A 16,787-nucleotide genomic window follows, 5' to 3' on the forward strand; every position below is an offset into this window, starting at 1 on the left:
TAGGGCTCATGGGATGGGGGAGACAATATATTAGCATGGATTGAGGATTGGTTAACGGACAGAAAAGAGAATAGGAATAAATGGGCCATTTTCGGGTTGGCAGGTTGTAATTAGTGGGTGCTGTAGTGATCGGTGCTTGGGCCTCAGCTATTTACAATCTATATTAATGACTTAGATAAAGGGACCGAGTGTAGTGTATCCAAGTTTGCTGACTATACAGAGCTAGGTGGGAAAGTAAGTTGTGAGGAGGATGCAGAATCTGCAAATGGATAGACAGGTTAAGTGAATGGGCAAGAAGGTGGCGGAGGGAGTATAACGTGGGGAAATGTGAGGTTATTCACTTCAGTAAGAAAAATAGAAAAACAGAATATTTTTTACATGGAATGTAAATGTTAGTGTTCAGAGGGATTTGGATGTCCTTGTACGAAACAGAAATTTAACATGCAGGTACAGCAAACAATTAGGAAGGCAAATAGCCTTTAATGCAAGGGGGTTGCAGTACAAGAGTAAGGAAGTCATGCTGTAACTGTACAGGATTTTGGTGGGACCACACCTGGCGTACTATGTGCAGTTTTGGTCTCCTTGCCTAAGGAAGGATATACTTACTTTGGAGGCGATGTAATGAAGGTTCACTAGATTGATTCCTGGGATGAGAGGGTTGTCCTATGAGAAAAGATTGAGTAGAATAGGTCTATGCTGTCTGGAGTTTAGAAGAATAAGAAGTGATCTCATTGAAACATAGATTCTAAGAGGGCTCGACAGGGTAGATGCTGAGAGGATGTTTCCTCTGCCTGGAGAGTCTATAACTAGGGGTCATAGTCTCATGATAAGGGGTCAGACATTTAGAACTGAGATGAGGAGGATTTCTTCACTCAGAGGGTTGCGAATATTTGGAATTCTCTACCCCAGAGGGCTGTGGATGCTCAGTCGTTGAGTATATTCAAGACTGAGATCAAAAGACTTTTGGACTAAGATTCAAGGGATCTGGGGATCAGGCAGGAAAGTGGGGTTGAGGACGAAGATCAGCCGTGATCTTAATAAATGGCCGAGCAGCCTCGAGGGGCCATATGGCCTACTCCTGCTCCTATTTCTTTTGTTCTTGTGTTTCCTGTTAATGGTTGGAAAATCATAGGCAGCCCACATTCACATTTCAATTTATGTTCTGCCGGTGGACAAGTGCCCTACTGGTAGTGCAGATCAGTGCGAGCATTAAACATTTCCAGTTCTCTAGGCTATGTTTTTCCTCACTATCTGCACTGGTCGCTCTCCCCTTCTCTCCATTAGTCATTAGGGGTGGTCTGTTTTTCTCTCTCTTTCTGGTGTCAAGGGTTTCTTGCTTTAATTCGCTGACAGTCTCGCTCGATCTTCAGGCTCTTTCTTGTCTAGGAGCTTCTCTTCAATTTTCTCTCTAAGGCATCGATTTCTCTCTCCTTAACTCCATGGGATAACGTTATCTCTCTCTCTCTCTCCCTATTCTCTGAGGTGGTTTACCTCTCTCATCTCATGGGATAGATTCTCTCCCTCTGATCTAAGTATAATGACTTATCTTTTATACCTACTCTCTTACCCACCATGAGCCTCTCTCCGCAACGTGCTGCGAGTCTCTCTCTTTAACCCCCCATCCCGAACCTCGACAGAATAGCTTTTCTCCCCCACCCCCCGTCTTTTCAGGACGGTTTTTCTCTTTATCTCCTTTGGGGCTCTCTCTCCTTTCTGCGATGCTCCATTTTCACCACCCCCTCCCCCCACCCCGGTCTTTTGTGTCTCTCAACTACATATTGACTCTCTTTGAGACGGTCTCTCTCTGCTATGCTCCATCTCCGCCACCACCACCACCCCTGCCCCCCGTCCTTTGTGACTCTCTATCTATTCTCTCTGAGACGGTCTCTCTTTCTGTTATGCCCCATCTCTTCCTTGCTCTCTATGATGCTGGTGGGGCGAGGCCTGGCCACCCCGGGCTCTCATACTCACAGGATGCCGCTGCAGGACGTGCAGACGAAGGAGCCGATGGTCATGTTTACGTATGTCGGGCCTCTCTGGTCGCAGTCGAAGCATTTCCTGTTGTGGGGGAGCGTTGTCATGTCCCGTAGCAGCTTCAGGTGCTTCTCCTCCTGCTTTCGCTTGGCAGCCATGGAGACGGGATTGAGCAGATACCCAGACAGGACACAGCACGGGGAGGGACTAGAGGCGGACACCCCCACAACCGGAAAACTGCACACCACTTCCGGCACACTCACACGGGGAGGGATTAAAGGCGGACCCGAAGTCATGGCGACCAATTGAGCAGCTGTAGGTCCAGGAGTGTTTGGGGCGGTGGGGTAACTGCACCTGCCCCACAAATCTTTTTGTGCATTTGTTATTTTGCCATTGAAAAAGGTATTAGCATATTTCTTCCCGAATAGAGCTAGTTTCTTTCTAACCACAAACCATTCGTTCAGTTAACTGTTTGAAAAACAGTATGTAGTCGAATAAGAATATTGTTCTCGAGGGCTATTAAACAATCTGTGTTGTATATTGCAGTTGCACTGCGTAGTTCTGTGCATAAATACAGTTTTCACTCAGTGATCTGGCTGCAAAGAAGGTTTTCTCTGGACCAGCTAGTGATTTTTTTTATTCGTTCATGGGATGTGGGCATCGCTGCCGAGGCCGGTATTTTTTGCCCATCCTTAATTGCACTTGAGAAGGTGAAGGTGAGCCACCTTCTTCAACCGTTGCAGTCCGTGTGGTGAAGGTTCTCCCGCAGGGCTGTTAGGTAGGGAGTTCCAGGATTTTGATCCAGTGACGACGAAGGAACGGCGATATATTTCGAAGTCGGGATGGTGTGTGACTTGGAGGGGAACATGCAGGTGGTGTTGTTCCCATGTGCCTGCTGCCCTTGTCCTTCTAGGCGGTAGAGGTCGCGGGTTTTAGAGGTGCTGTCGCAGAAGCCTTGGCGAGTTGCTGCAGTGCATCCAGTAGATGGTATTCACTGCAGCCACGGTGCACCGATGGTGAAGGGAGTGAATGTTTAGGGTGGTGGATGGGGTGCCAATCAAGTGGGTTGCTTTGTCCTGGATGATGTCAAGCTTCTTGAGTGTTGTTGGAGCTGCACTCATCCAGGCAAGTGGAGAGTATTCCATCAAGCTCCTGACTTGTGCCTTGTAGATAGTGGAAAGGCTTTGGGGAGTCAGAAGGTGAGTCACTCGTCGCAGAATACCCAGCCTCTGACCTGCTCTTGTAGCCGCCGTATTTATGTGGCTGGTCCAGTTAAGTTTCTGGTCAGCGGTGACCCCCAGGATGTTGATTGTAGGGGATTCGGCGATGGTAATGCTGTTGAATGTCAAGGGGAGGTGGTTAGACTCCCTCTTGTTAGAAATGGTCATTGCCTGGCACTTGTCTGGCGTGAATGTTACTTGCCACTTATCAGCCCAAGCCTGAATGTTGTCCAGGTCTTGCTGCATGCGGGCACGGACTGCTTCATTATCTGAGGGGTTGCGAATGGAACTGAACATTGTGCAATCATCAGCGAACATCCCCATTTCTGACCTTATGATGGAGGGAAGGTCATTGATGAAGCAGCTGAAGGTGGTTGGGCCTAGGACACTGCCCTGAGGAACTCCTGCAGCAATGTCCTGGGGCTGAGATGATTGGCCGCCAACAACATAAATCCTAGACCGTGACATGCAATTGACTTTCTCCTCCCTGTCCTTGCTGAAGTCAATTTTGGTGACCCATTACAGCCTCAAATGAGCACAGCTAATTTAGTACAGAAAACAGATCATAAATTTGATCTAAATATATGTGAATCTAGACTATAACTACCTCAGTTGATATTCTATGGCTTTGTGCATGTATGGTACATGCACACAGTTACTACTAAGTGGTACACAGAGCAGCAGGTATTGATATGCTTCCACATATTCCCTTCCTTGATGTGGGTAGTGTCTCATCTCCATTTGCTCCCCACCTTGACATCATGGAGTGAACCCCTATTCTATTGCTCTTAAGGGTGCTAAGTCTTTGTGCAGGCCACACCAAAAACAGAACTCCCCATTTTTTACAAAGACTGTTGGAAGATGAATCTAATTGCAAAAAAATCCTGAGGTGCCAGCAAGTAATAAGGACAGCCCTTGTAGTCATGAACATAAGAACGTAAGAAATAGGAGCAGGAGTAGGCCATACGACTCCTCGAACCTGCTCCGCCATTCAATAAGATCATGGCTTCAACCTCAACTCCACTTTTCCGCCCAATCCCCATATCCCTTTTAGTCCAAAAATCTGTCGATCTCAGCTTTGAATATACTCAACGACTGAGCATCCACAGTCCTCTAGGCTAGAGAATTCCAAAGATTCCCAACCCTCTGAGTGAAGGAATTCCTCCTCATCTCAGTCCTAAATGTCCGACCCCTTATCCTGAGACTATGTCCCCTAGTTCTAGACTCCCCAGCCAAGGGAAACATCCTCTCAGCATCCACCCCGCCAAGCCCTCCCAAAATCCCATATGTTTCATTGAGATCACCGCTCATTCCTTTAAACTCCGGAGAATACAGGCCCATCCTACTTAATCTTTTCTCATAGGACAACCCTCTCATCCCAGGAATCAATCTAGTGAACCTTCGTTGCACCGCCTCCAAGGCAAGTATATCCTTCCTTAGGTAAGGAGACCAAAACTGCACACAGTACGCCAGGTGTGGTCTCACCAAAGCCCGGTACAGTTACAGCAAGACTACCTTACTTTTGTACTCCAACTCCCTTGCAATAAAGGCTAACATACCATTTGCCTTCCTAATTGCTTGCTGTACCTGCATGTTAACTTTCTGTGTTTCGTGTAGAAGGACACCCAAATCCCTCTGAGCACCAATATTTAATAGTTTCTCACCATGTAAAAAATATTCTGTTTTTCTATTTTTCCTTGCCAAAATGAATAACCTCCCATTTCCCCACATTACACTCCATCTGCCACCTTCTTGCCCACTCACTTAACCTGTCGATATCCCTTTGCAGACTCACAGCTTACTTTCCCAACTAGCTTTGTATCATCAACAAACTTGGATACACTGCACTTGGTCTCTTCATCTAAGTCATTAATATCGATTGTAAATAGCTGTGGTCCAAGCACCAAACCCTGCGGCACCCCAGTAGTTACAACCCGTCAACCCGAAAATGACCCGTTTATTCCTACTCTCTGTTTTCTGTCCGTTAACCAATCCTTGATCCACGCTAATATATTACCCCCAATTCCATATGCCCTAATCTTGTGTAACAACCTCTTATGTAGCACCTTATCGAATGCCTTTTGAAAATCCAAATATACTACATCCACTGATCCCCCCCTTATCTACCCTGCTAGTTACACCCTCAAAAATCTCAAATAGATTCGTCAAACACGATTTGCCTTTTAGTTATGCTTGGAATGCCATTGTGGCTGGGCTTCATTTGGTGCTGCGGTTGGTGATATAGTTCCATCCCGGCCTCCCTGGTAAACTGCGGCTTCATCACACACTGCTTCTCGCTGAACTGCAGCCATGTAGTTATTGTTTTGTACACTCTGGTGAAGTCAGGCCTCCTGCAAGCTTCCCTCCTGCTGCCTTGTCTCTCTGCTGCAGCAGGTCCCTGGACTCTAGCCTGCTCCCGCTCCTCCTCCTCCTCCTCCAAGCACCACAACCATTGAATCCAAACGGAAGTTTGCCAGAGCCCCTGCTGAAAAATCCTCTGTAGACTCACCTAATTACCTTCTGAAATGATTATTCTCAGTTCCAGCAGCCATAATTCGCCAAAAATACAAAGGCAACACAATAGCAGTCAAAATAAAATAACCAATGATTTACCCGAGAATATCTGATGATCCCTTTAAATGCTGCTAGAATTGATGCCATCCTGGCTATTCTCGCCCATGATTTCAGTTTTAGAATTGATAAATAGGATGCCAGAGCCATTTGAAATTGCAATTGGGTCCTTAAATGATCGCAGGACCCTAACTTGTATGCTAAAATAGGTGCCTGCCGATTTCAGGCATGACTGCTGGACACCTAAAAGAAGGCCCAACCCAAAATGGCGATAGATGAATTTTTCCAGTGGAACAGGCATGCAAGATCGCATCCTTATTTTTGGGGTCATACTGCTCATTTTTAAAGTAAAATGGATGTGAACGAGTTGAAAATCTCCCCATTGTGTCCAATTTAAGAAAGATGTCAAGGCCATGCAGATTCACTAAGATGATACCAGGGATGAAAAGCTTTAGTTATGGGGAAAAAATAGGGCTCTTTTCATTAGAATAAAGAAGGTTAACGGGAGAACTGATAGAAGTGTTTATGAAGGGTTTTAATAAGGTAAATAGGGAAAAATTATTTACACTGGTTAGTGGTTCTGTAATTAGACTGCATAAATTTAAGGTCATCATTAAAGGGAGTGGTTAGAAGATTTTTTTTTAAGCAGATGGTTATTAGTACATAGAGTATCCTACAAGAAACCTTGGTCCCTTGCTTTTTATGATATATATTAATGATTTGGATTTGAATGGGAGGGGGCTTGATCAAGAAGTTTGCAGATGATACAAAAATTGGCCATGTGGTTGATAGTGAGGAGGAAAGCTGTAGACTGCAGGAAGAAATCAATGGACTGGTCAGGTGGGCAGAGAATTGGCAAATGGAATTCAATCCAGAGAAGTGTGAGGTAATGCATTTGGGCAGGGCAAACAAGGCAAGGGAATACACAATAAATGGGAGGATACTGAGGGGTGTAGAGGAACAAAGGGACCTTGGAGTGCATGTCCACAGATCCCTGAAGGTAGCAGGACAGGTGGATAAGGTGGTTAAAAAGGCATACGGAAACTTTCCCTTTATTAGCCGAGGCATAGAATATAAGAGCAGGGTGGTGATGCTGGAGCTAGATAGATTTCTAAACACAAAAGGCATCAAGGGGTATGGGGAGAGAGCGGGAATATGGTATTGAGATAGAGGATCAGCCATGATCATATTGAATGGCGGAGCAGGCTCGAAGGGCCGAATGGCCTACTCCTGCTCCTATTTTCTATGTTTCTATGTAACCGTATAAAACATTGAGTACACAGCTTGAGTACGACGTACAGTTCTGGTCACCACATTACAGGAAAGGTGTGATTGCACCAGAGAGGGTACAGAGGAGATTTACGAGGATGTTGCCAGGGCTGGAGAATTTTAGCCATGAGAAAAGATTGGATAGGCTGGGGTTGTTTTCTTTGGAACAAAGGAGGCTGAGGGGAGATTTAATTGAGGTATATAAAATTATGACGGGACTAGATAAGAGTGAATAGGGAGGACCGGTTTCTCTTAGTAGAACGGTCAGTAACCAGGGGGCATAGATTTAAAGTAATTGTTAGAAGGATTAGACGGGAGCTGAGGAGAAATTTTTTTCACCCAGAGGGTGGTGGGGGTCTGGAACCCACTGCCAGAAAGGGTGATAGAGGCAGAAACCCTCAACTCATTTAAAAAGAACTTGAATGTGGACTTGAAGTGCCTTAACCTACAGGGTTACGGACCAAGTGCTGGAAAGTGGGATTAAGCTGGATAACTATTTTTAAGCCGGCACGGACACGATGGGCCAAATGGCCTCCTTCTGTGCCATAACTTTCTATGACTCTATGATTCTATGAAACAGTGGTGGAAGCAGAATACATAGTAGCTTTCAAAAGCAGAGGGTAAATATTTGAAAGAGAAAAATGTTAAAGGGTACGGGGAAAGGACAGAGAATTGGACTAAGTGGATAGCTCTTCCAGAGAGTCAGTACAGGACCTATGGGCCGAATGGCTGTACAATTCTTTGATTCTATGGTCACAGCCAGCCAGCTCCTGGTACTCTAGACTTGCACATTCACACTGATGTCCTAGGAAAGCTGATGTCTGCGTTGTACCTTGCTTGTTGACTGAGCTTTGGATAATGGACATTTGCAACATGAATAGATGGTAATTAACTCGGCCATTATTTGCCCAGCATTGGCAATCTAGCTTGTCATTATTTTGCTAGTGTCGGCAATCTGCCACTATTCACAGGATCCAGTCACATAGGAAACATTAACACTGGAATGGTTTTCTAGGTCGGGTAGTGGAGGAAAAAAATGCTGGAATAATTCAAGAGGTCGTTAGATGCTGTGATGGGGCTACTGTGGGTTTCTATAAAAGGATGAGCTACATGAGGCAAATGGCCTCCCTCATCTTTGTGATCTTTGTATCATTAAAAAAATAAAAGAAATCAGCAGAAAAACATCAAACAAAAATTTGAATTAATTATAGTTCTTTGTAGTTACTTGATTAAAAGGGGCCCTGATGGTGAAACTCTCTGCTTAACATAAGAGCCTGTGTGTATAATCATCCCTATTAGACTACACAGCAGCTATGTAGCTCATCCTTTTATAGAAACCCACAGTAGCCCCATCACAGCATCTAACGACCTCTTGAGCTATAACATTCATGGGTATTACACCCTTCAGGCTAAATTATACTTTTCCTAGCAGAGCATATTTGTCTCTTTATATTCATTCTTCCACTTCCTGCTAAAGCAATCCTGACAGGAAATAAACTAAAAAAGGTTCAGGGCTGACGAGAACCATAAACAGCCGGCTCTGCTGCCTTGGAAACTCCAAAGACTCTTGGAGGCTAAAGGAAACCAGCAACAATTTATAGAGACATCACTCCGTGTATTGGGCATTTCCTCTGTCTTCTAATTAACAACTAAACATTTTAAATTAAACAAAAAGATAAAACAGAGCATCTGCAGCAAGAAGCAAGTCCATCAGCTTTCTCGATCCAGTATCCTGGAAAACTAGCAGTACATGTTGGCAACTAAAATACACTCTCATGACCACGAGGATGGTCCTTGCCACTTGCTGCAACGTCAGGATTTTTTCGTGATTAGATTCATCTTCCAACTGACTTTGTGAAGAATGGGGAGTTCTATTTTTGATGTGGCCTGAACAAAGGCCTTGCACCCTGAACAGAGCAATAGAATAGAGGTTCATTCCATTGTGTCAAGGTGGGGAACATAAGGAGATGAAACACTACCCACATGAAGGTAGGGAATATCTAGGATTAAATCAACACTCACTGCTCTGTATACCACTTAGTGGTCTCTGCATATCTGCATCATACACGCACAAAACCATAAAATGTCAACTGAGGCAGTTATAGTCTAGATTTACACATATTCAGATCAAATTTATGATCCCTATTCTGCACTAAATTAGCTGTGCTCATTTGAGGCTGTAATGGGACACCAAAATTGGCTTCAGCAAGACACAGGGAGAAGAAACAAATTCAACTGCGTTTCCCATTCTTGATCATTACCTAGTGGTCCTGGTAGAAAGCACGCGAGTGTGGATATTGGCAGGATCAGGCTCAGCTGTGATCTCCTGTTGTCAAAAGCTTTTCTATCCCTCACTATCTAAGTTTACACATGCAGAATGACCACTTAGGCAAGGTACCACAAAGTCTCCTACAAAATTCAGCAAAGGAGGACAAAGAGATTGATTAAGGGGGGAAAAATAGAGTATGAGAGTAAACTATCAGGGAACATAAAAACTGACTGTAAAAGCTTCTATGAATATGTCAAGAGAAAAAGATTAGTGAAGACAAATGTAGGTCCCTTACAGTCAGAAATGGGGAACAAAGAAATGACAGAACAATTAAACACATACTTTGGTTCTGTCTTCACAAAGGAGGACACAAATAACCTCCCAGAAATGTTAGGAAACCAAGGGTAGAGTGAGAGGAACTGAAGGAATCCAGTATTAGTAAGAAAATAGTGCTAGGGAAATTAATGGGGCTAAAGGCTGACAAATCCCCAGGGCCTGATAATCTACATTCCAGAGTACTAAAGGAAGTGGCCCTGGAAATAGTGGATGCATTGGTGATCATCTTCCAAAATTCTATAGACTCTGGAACAGTTCCTACAGATTGGAGGGTGGCAAATGTAACCCCACTATTTAAAAAAGGAGGGAGAGAAAAAACAGGGAATTACAGACCAGTTAGCCTAACATCAGTAGTGGGGAAAATGCTAGAGTCTATGATAAAAGATGTGATAACAGAACACTTGGAGGGCATTAACAGGATTGGACAAAGTCAGCATGGGTTTATGAAAGGGAAATCATGCTTAACAAATCTACTGGAGTTTTTTGAGGATGTAACTAGTAGAATAGATAGGGGAAACCAGTGGATGTGGTGTATTTGGATTTTCAGAAGGCTTTTGATAAGGTCCCACACAAGAGGTTAGTGTGCAAAATTAAAGCACATGGGATTGGGGGGAATATACGGGCATGGATTGAGAATTGGTTGACAGACAGGAAACACAGAGTAGGAATAAACGGGTCTTTTTCTGGGTGGCAGGTAGTGACTAGTGGGGTACCGCAGGGATCAGTGCTTGGGCCCCAGCTATTCACAATATATATCAATGATTTGGATGAGGGAACCAAATGTAACATTTCCAAGTTTGCAGACAACACAAAGCTGGGGTGGAATGTGAGCTGTAAGGAGGATGCAAAGAGGCTCCAATGTGATTTAGACAAGTTGGGTGAGTGGGTAAGATCATGGCAGATGCAGTATAACGTGGATAAATGTGAGGTTATCCACTTTGGTTGTAAAAACAGAAAGGCAGATTATTATCTGAATGGTGATAGACTGGGAAAAGGGGAGGTGCAACGAGACCTGGGTGTCCTTGTACACCAGTCGCTGAAAGCGAGCATTCAGGTGCAGCAAGCAGTTAGGAAGGCGAATGGTATGTTGGCCTTCATTGCAAAAGGATTTGAGCACAGGAGCAGGGATGTCTTACTGCAGTTATACAGGGCCTTGGTGAGACCACATCTGGTGTATTGTGTACAGTTTTTGGCTCCTTATCTGAAGAAGGATGTCCTTGCCATGGAGGGAGTGCAACAAAGGTTTACCAGACTGTTTCCTGGGATGGCAGGACTGATGTATGAGAGATTGGGCCGACTAGGCCTATATTCACTAGAGTTTAGAAGAATGAGAGGTGATCTCATCGAAACATATAAAATTCTAATAGGACTAGACAGACTAGATGTGGGGAGGATGTTCCCGATGGCTGGGGAGTCCAGAACTAGGGGCACAGTCTCAGGATACGGGATATGCCATTTAGAACCAAGATGAGGAGAAATTTCTTCACTCAGAGGGTGGTGAACCTGTGGAATTCTCTACCACAGAAAGCAGTTGAGGCCAAGTCATTAGATATATTTCTGAATGCTAAAAGGATCAAGGGATATGGGGAACAAGCGGGAACAGGGTACTGAGTTAGACGATCAGCCATGATCATTTTGAATGGCAGAGCAGGCCCAAAGGGCCGAATGGCCTACTTTTGCTCCTATTTTCTATGTTTCTAAAACTATACCATAGCATAGCATGTACCATAATCTTCAGGAGAGGAGGGGGAAAAAAAGAGGAAATTGGAAAAAATACATAAATTGTTAAAAAAAAATTCTGTGACACTTGCAGAATCTTATGTCTGATTGTAGAACCAGTATTTACACTAGGGAATGAGAATATTAATACATGGGAATCATGAGATCACTGCAATAACAGAACAGTTGGTCCCAGTGTAAGGTCCTCATTGGTAGATCCAAACATCAGCAGATTTTATTCTCATACAAAATACATTCTTTTGTAACACAGTCCACCCTATGTGTAACCCTACGCTTGATATATACCTGTCCAGGACTAATCTGTATAACATATACCTGTTTATTCTACATGTAGTACTCTCCAATTTACGTGTCAGTACAAAACTGCGATCACTACATGAACAACCCAGTGATATTAATAATTTAATACAGTGAGTTAGAACTCAGAGACCTGCAGAGTTCAATGCATTCTACAAGGGGTTTATAAACACAACTGCATCACAATGTTATTTTTAAAAAGTCCCTGAAGTTAGGCTTAATCTTTGAGTTAATATTTAACTGCAACATTTTAAAAATAATCAACCTGAAATTCATGAGTCTCAGAGTTCCAGTTGTCTTTTACTGCTGTATTTGCAAGAGATCGGGAATGCCTTGCTTCACGTTGTTTAATGGCTCTTGTCTCCTGGCTTTGACCATTTTGGCTATTATCCTGAATATGATACCTCTAATTGTGGACTACCACGATGGTCAGTTGTTTCAGAATTCCATATCATGTTATGAATGGTGGCTACCTGGCGTTTTTGGAGGTGGGATCTTGGTAAGATATTACACAGCAGAGCAAGAAGTGGAATCTTATTATAGGGTTTTAATAGATTTATGTTTTCTCCATAGAGTGATTGAATTAGAAATGTTCTACTTCTAGACAAAGACTGGGACTAGGACCAGAACCAGTGTAGGTACTTTACTGGGAGTACGGCATATTTAAGATGCAAGAATACCGTAACTGGTCAGTGAACAGTGTATTGTAGTGGCTGACCAGTCTTGAATAGTCACTTCATTTTGGAATAAAATGACTTCCAGTGAAAATATCAAGCCAGGTACTCTAGTATCTTATTCAGTTCCAAAGTAGATGACAATTATATAATTGACACTGGAGGACAAAAGTGAGGTTATAAAGTGATTCCATGTTACTTAGACAGGGATGCTGTATGTATATCCTTTAGTAAAGTATATTTCCAATTGTTTTTTGAAAAGAGAAAGTAAAAATAAAACTTTGTAAAACAACAAATTACTGCAGATGCTGGAAATCTGAAACATAAACTGAAAATGCTGGAAACACTCAACCAGTCAGGCAGCATCTGTAAAGAAAGGAACATTTTTGATGCTTCAGGCATAGCCCTTCATATTGTAAAAATAAAACCTTGTAGTCTTGTGAAAATGGTAGTTAGCAACCAACCCTAAAGACAGGGAACCTGGCTTGTTTTCCCATGAGTCCATCCTCATGGGTTCTTAAGGCAGGGGGCAACAATATTGTAAAGACTCTCTGGTTCTGTATCATTTGATTCATTAGCAGATACTAGCAACAGGACATATCCATAGGGGCTACAGTACAATCAATTTTAGCACTTTGTGTCCTTAGATATATTCAAAAGCAACATTTAGCTAGGATATGTTTTAACTTTGATTCTGCAGCATAATTACATTGGAGCATTTCTCCCATATTACCTTGTGGCTGAAATTGATTGCCAAAAAAAAGATAGAGGTAAAAACAAGAACATTTTGAAAATTCAATCATTTCCACACTCATTCAGATGACTTTTACCTTACTTCTGCCTCAATGCCAGGACTATGTCTGTCTACTTTCTGTTCAATCAGAAATCTGTTTATTCCCTTTTGAATGTTTTTAAAGCAGTCTGTTCCACAAATTAGCAACTCCAAAGTAGTTAATTCTGAACACTTGCTTGTTTTGGCTTCCATTTGATACAGGTTATTCCAGCTGTATCCATGTCTTTGGCAGCACGGAAGGGACAAAAATGCAATACCAGAACAGGGGTAGGTGCAAAACTCAAATCAAACCACTCAATCAATATTGAATCAATAACTTAATTGAGTTTTCTTTCTAACCTCAACAAGAAAAAAACTGCATGTAATCATTCCATAAACATTTTATTCTTACCATTCTGTGTTCTGACTTTAAGATGCTGCTGTCTGCACTTCTCAGTTTGATCAGTGTCATTGGAGCCCTGTACTGTGCATTGGTCTCACTTCATTCCCTTGTCAAGGGGCCACTGGTCTGCGATACAGCAAGTCACAGTCTGGAAAACTGCAACTTCTCAATAGAAGACATAAAGCAAGTAAATTTTATTAGTTATTGGACCAACGGATCAACCACATATTGGTACATGGGCACCTGCACAGCACAATGGTACACTACACTGCAACAGAACAATAACACTGCATAAACAACGATTCTTAGTCTAGTTTACTGCACAACCTGCACTGCATAACTATTGGTTTAGTTGAACTTTTGGCTCACTGGTTACTTGTGGTTTTAGCATAATTTAAACCAATGAATAATTTGTTCTTTAAACACCCTTAAAATAAAAATGGGGTGTAACAAAGAGTCCAGTTCTGGTTGCCAAGAAACAAAGGAGACATTCAAGCACTGGAGGCAGTACAGAGAAGATCCAGACTATCTCCCACCATGAGGAAGAATCACATAGTGAAGGCTCCTGAGCTGATCTGGGATATCACCTATTAGCTGGCAGTCTGATAGCAGTTCTCCAACAACACAAGATGAAGGTCCAGTTAATTTGTTTTTGATTGAGAGGAGAATGTTCCCTGGATCAGCAGGAGAACTCCCTGCTCTTCAAATCGTGCCATGGGCTTTTTTATATCCACCTGAACAGGCAGAATCACAGTTTAATATCTCATCCAGAATATGGATCCATAACTATGATTTCTCACAAACTGAATTCCCAATCTGAATTGTGCCACTGCCCCCCATGATGAGAAAGGGAACATTTATAAATTAAATTAACAGCAACAATTTTTTTTAAAAAAAGGTTAAAGTGGTGTTCTTGATTTAATTGTGGTGTGGCTGATCCAATTTGATTTAACCCCTGCATCTATATATCCAGATGCTTCTCTATAGGACATGAAAGAAAAATCAGAAGAGTGCTATTCTGTGAACCAGCTACTGGCACTGACAGAGACCTGCTCGTATTCTCAGCCCAGTCTATTGTGTACCCTGTGAGGAAAACTAGAGAAAAATATAAAATGATATACAAGAACAAATAGTGTACATTGTATTAATAAAAAATCATTTTTCCAGGTCTCTTTCAAATCTCAAGTTTGATTTGAAGTGGTTTGTGGAAGACAAATGTGGAATTAATCAAACTGACTTTCAAACTGTACCAACTGATCTACCAGGTACCAATTTTTCCAATGTTCCTATCAGTAAATTAACCGTCTCCAGCATGGCAGCCGCATCAACTGCTCCCACCTTAGAGATGGATGCTGAGTTGCAAAAGACGATTCACATGATCACTTTCACCGGCCTCTTTTTGGTTGGGATACTAGAGGTGGTGGTCAGTGTGATGCAAATAGTCGTTGGAGTATGCGGCTGTATCTGCGGAACATCCAAGACAAGGCGCAGTGGACCCGTGTAACCTGCAGCCAGATCATTACTACCCACAATCACAAAGAAAAAAACAGCATCGGGTGTCGAAAAAAAACCTACGGCATATTTTTCTGAAAGTACTCTAAATAATGTTTGTGAAAAAATAATTGTAGAAAAAAAAAATCACGATTTGCCGGATTTCCTTCCCCTCATAATGTTACAGCTGTAGAAGTGTCTAATTGTTTATATGTAAACATACAATGCATATAACAAGTACTGCCGCTAGAACAGTCTCTGACATGAGGTATAATATTGCTTTGTATGAAAATTATCAAAAAAAGAGGAAATATCGTAGTTTCCGCAGTTTGCAGAAATCTAGTTTTCGGTTGTGGTGGTTTTTCACATACTGCTTTTCTAAAGTAGAATAAAGCACGGGCTTTAACATCTATTACTTATAACTGAATACAATTTCTGTATTATAACCTAGAGTTTCAATAAGCAGAAATAAGATTACAATAGATAGTATTATACTAACAACCGTATTATTAGGGTGAAGTGTAATAGTGTTATAATGGAGAATGTTACAATGAGGGTGGAGTGTAACTGATAGTGTAATCACTGACAGCTTTGAGGGCAAGATGGACAACGCAAGATCCATACCAATAGGCTCTACATCTGAGTCTAAAGGTTCCAAAAAGAACTAGTGTCCTTGACTTCATAAGAGTTTAGTCTGACTTTGTGCTACTCCTACCACATTACAAGTTTAGTGTATTTTCAATTGATTCATCTTATTCCAGAATTCTAAATAGCTGAAACTTTGAGATGGTTAATATACAATTATAAAGGTTCCTCCTAACAGGCAAAACTTCAGAGAATAGCAGAATGAAACAAAAAAGTGAAAAAGAATCAATTGAATTAATTCAGTTCTTCCTCTAATTTTCAAGTGTGTTTTTAAACAGACTTTTCTGCAGCAGAGGCTGTATTTTAACTATTTGCTAGTACTTAGATTAAAAAAATTATGGTTGATTTTTTTTGGATAATGTACAGTATCATTTTAAAGCATTTTTACATTCTATCTGTGCATGCTGGTTTTTAATTTACATATATTGATAAAAGTAATAAATTATCATTTTTTGAGCGTGGTAAATTTGATTGCAGATTGCCTGCAGGGTGCATTCTTGCACTATGTTTAACACTGAATAAAGTACATGGACTTGCTGGTGAATACTTCTACCTGCCAGATCCATAAGGTACCTATTCTATAGGTAATTTTCAAAGCATGTTGGTGGGTGAGAATATAGCTGCAACATCCCTTGCCTGTTTTCATGCTCCCGTGTCTTTGTTGTGCCTTCATCCAGAGTTTTGTCCCTCCTATCTGTTACTTGGGGAGGTGGCACATCACCTACAGTCATATTTGCATACATTATACACTGTAAATAAAAGAAAAATCTGATCCCATGCAGAACTGGTACTCTAGGTTATTAGGGAGAAAAAACGTGAGTGGGTGCAAACCTGCTATAAAGAATGGGTGGGGGGAATGCCAGTAAGTGGTGGCCATGTGGGATTCAACAAAATAGTTTATGCTCTTAATTAATGGCCACTAAGTTTCCCTGTTTAACATTCCTTTTAAAGTCAGATCAAAGACTTGAGCTACATATTGGAATTCAGGTGTAAAGACTAAGTTTTGGTATTCCAAAACATCAGATTCATCAAATTAGAATCTGACACCCTTCTGCAATAAAAAATTAATTTACAATATTAAAGTGTCATTGAGAAAGCAAACAAAGATAATCAGCAGCATTATCTC

General features: G+C 42.0%; 2 protein-coding genes across 8 annotated transcripts in view; one reads left to right on the plus strand and one right to left on the minus strand.

Annotated features, from left to right (window-relative positions):
* agfg1a (ArfGAP with FG repeats 1a) overlaps positions 1-3,263 on the minus strand; it is a 62,729-nt gene extending 59,466 nt beyond the window's left edge. The window contains exon 1 of one of the 6 annotated variants that reach the window (XR_010965431.1): positions 1,972-3,260. Coding sequence is in view for 4 of the 6 variants with exons in the window: in XM_067995086.1 (XP_067851187.1) it covers positions 1,972-2,270 (299 nt within the window). In the remaining 2 variants the exon portion in view is untranslated. Of the gene's footprint in view, positions 1-1,971 lie in introns of all 6 variants that reach the window. The other 5 variants (XM_067995086.1, XM_067995087.1, XM_067995089.1 and 2 more) reach the window with 5 other exon arrangements.
* An 8,686-nt stretch (positions 3,264-11,949) lies between these two features.
* On the plus strand, positions 11,950-16,109 carry LOC137331354 (transmembrane 4 L6 family member 20-like). Of its 2 annotated transcripts, none has more exons than XM_067995097.1 (4): positions 11,950-12,175; positions 13,345-13,410; positions 13,557-13,708; positions 14,499-14,686. In XM_067995097.1, the coding sequence occupies exons 1-4, from the start codon at positions 11,951-11,953 to the stop codon at positions 14,656-14,658; spliced, it is 603 nt and encodes a 200-aa protein (XP_067851198.1). In that variant the 5' UTR covers position 11,950; the 3' UTR covers positions 14,659-14,686. The 2 variants fall into 2 exon arrangements, with proteins under 2 accessions (XP_067851198.1, XP_067851197.1); XM_067995096.1 differs by lacking the exon at positions 14,499-14,686 and adding an exon at positions 14,693-16,109 and having other exon boundaries at positions 11,954-12,175.
* Positions 16,110-16,787: the final 678 nt, after the last annotated feature.

Source organism: Heptranchias perlo, chromosome 13, assembly GCF_035084215.1.
Source record: "Heptranchias perlo isolate sHepPer1 chromosome 13, sHepPer1.hap1, whole genome shotgun sequence".
Taxonomy (NCBI): Eukaryota; Metazoa; Chordata; class Chondrichthyes; order Hexanchiformes; family Hexanchidae; genus Heptranchias; species Heptranchias perlo.

Excerpts from the sequence above, each read along its gene's own strand:
- LOC137331354 (XM_067995096.1), top strand. The coding sequence starts at position 12,005 with ATGCCTTGCTTCACGTTGTTTAATGGCTCTTGTCTCCTGGCTTTGACC. Across the intron at positions 12,176-13,344 it reads TTTTTGGAGGTGGGATCTTG|GTTATTCCAGCTGTATCCAT; the intron begins GTAAGATATTAC and ends CATTTGATACAG. Across the intron at positions 13,411-13,556 it reads AATGCAATACCAGAACAGGG|ATGCTGCTGTCTGCACTTCT; the intron begins GTAGGTGCAAAA and ends TCTGACTTTAAG.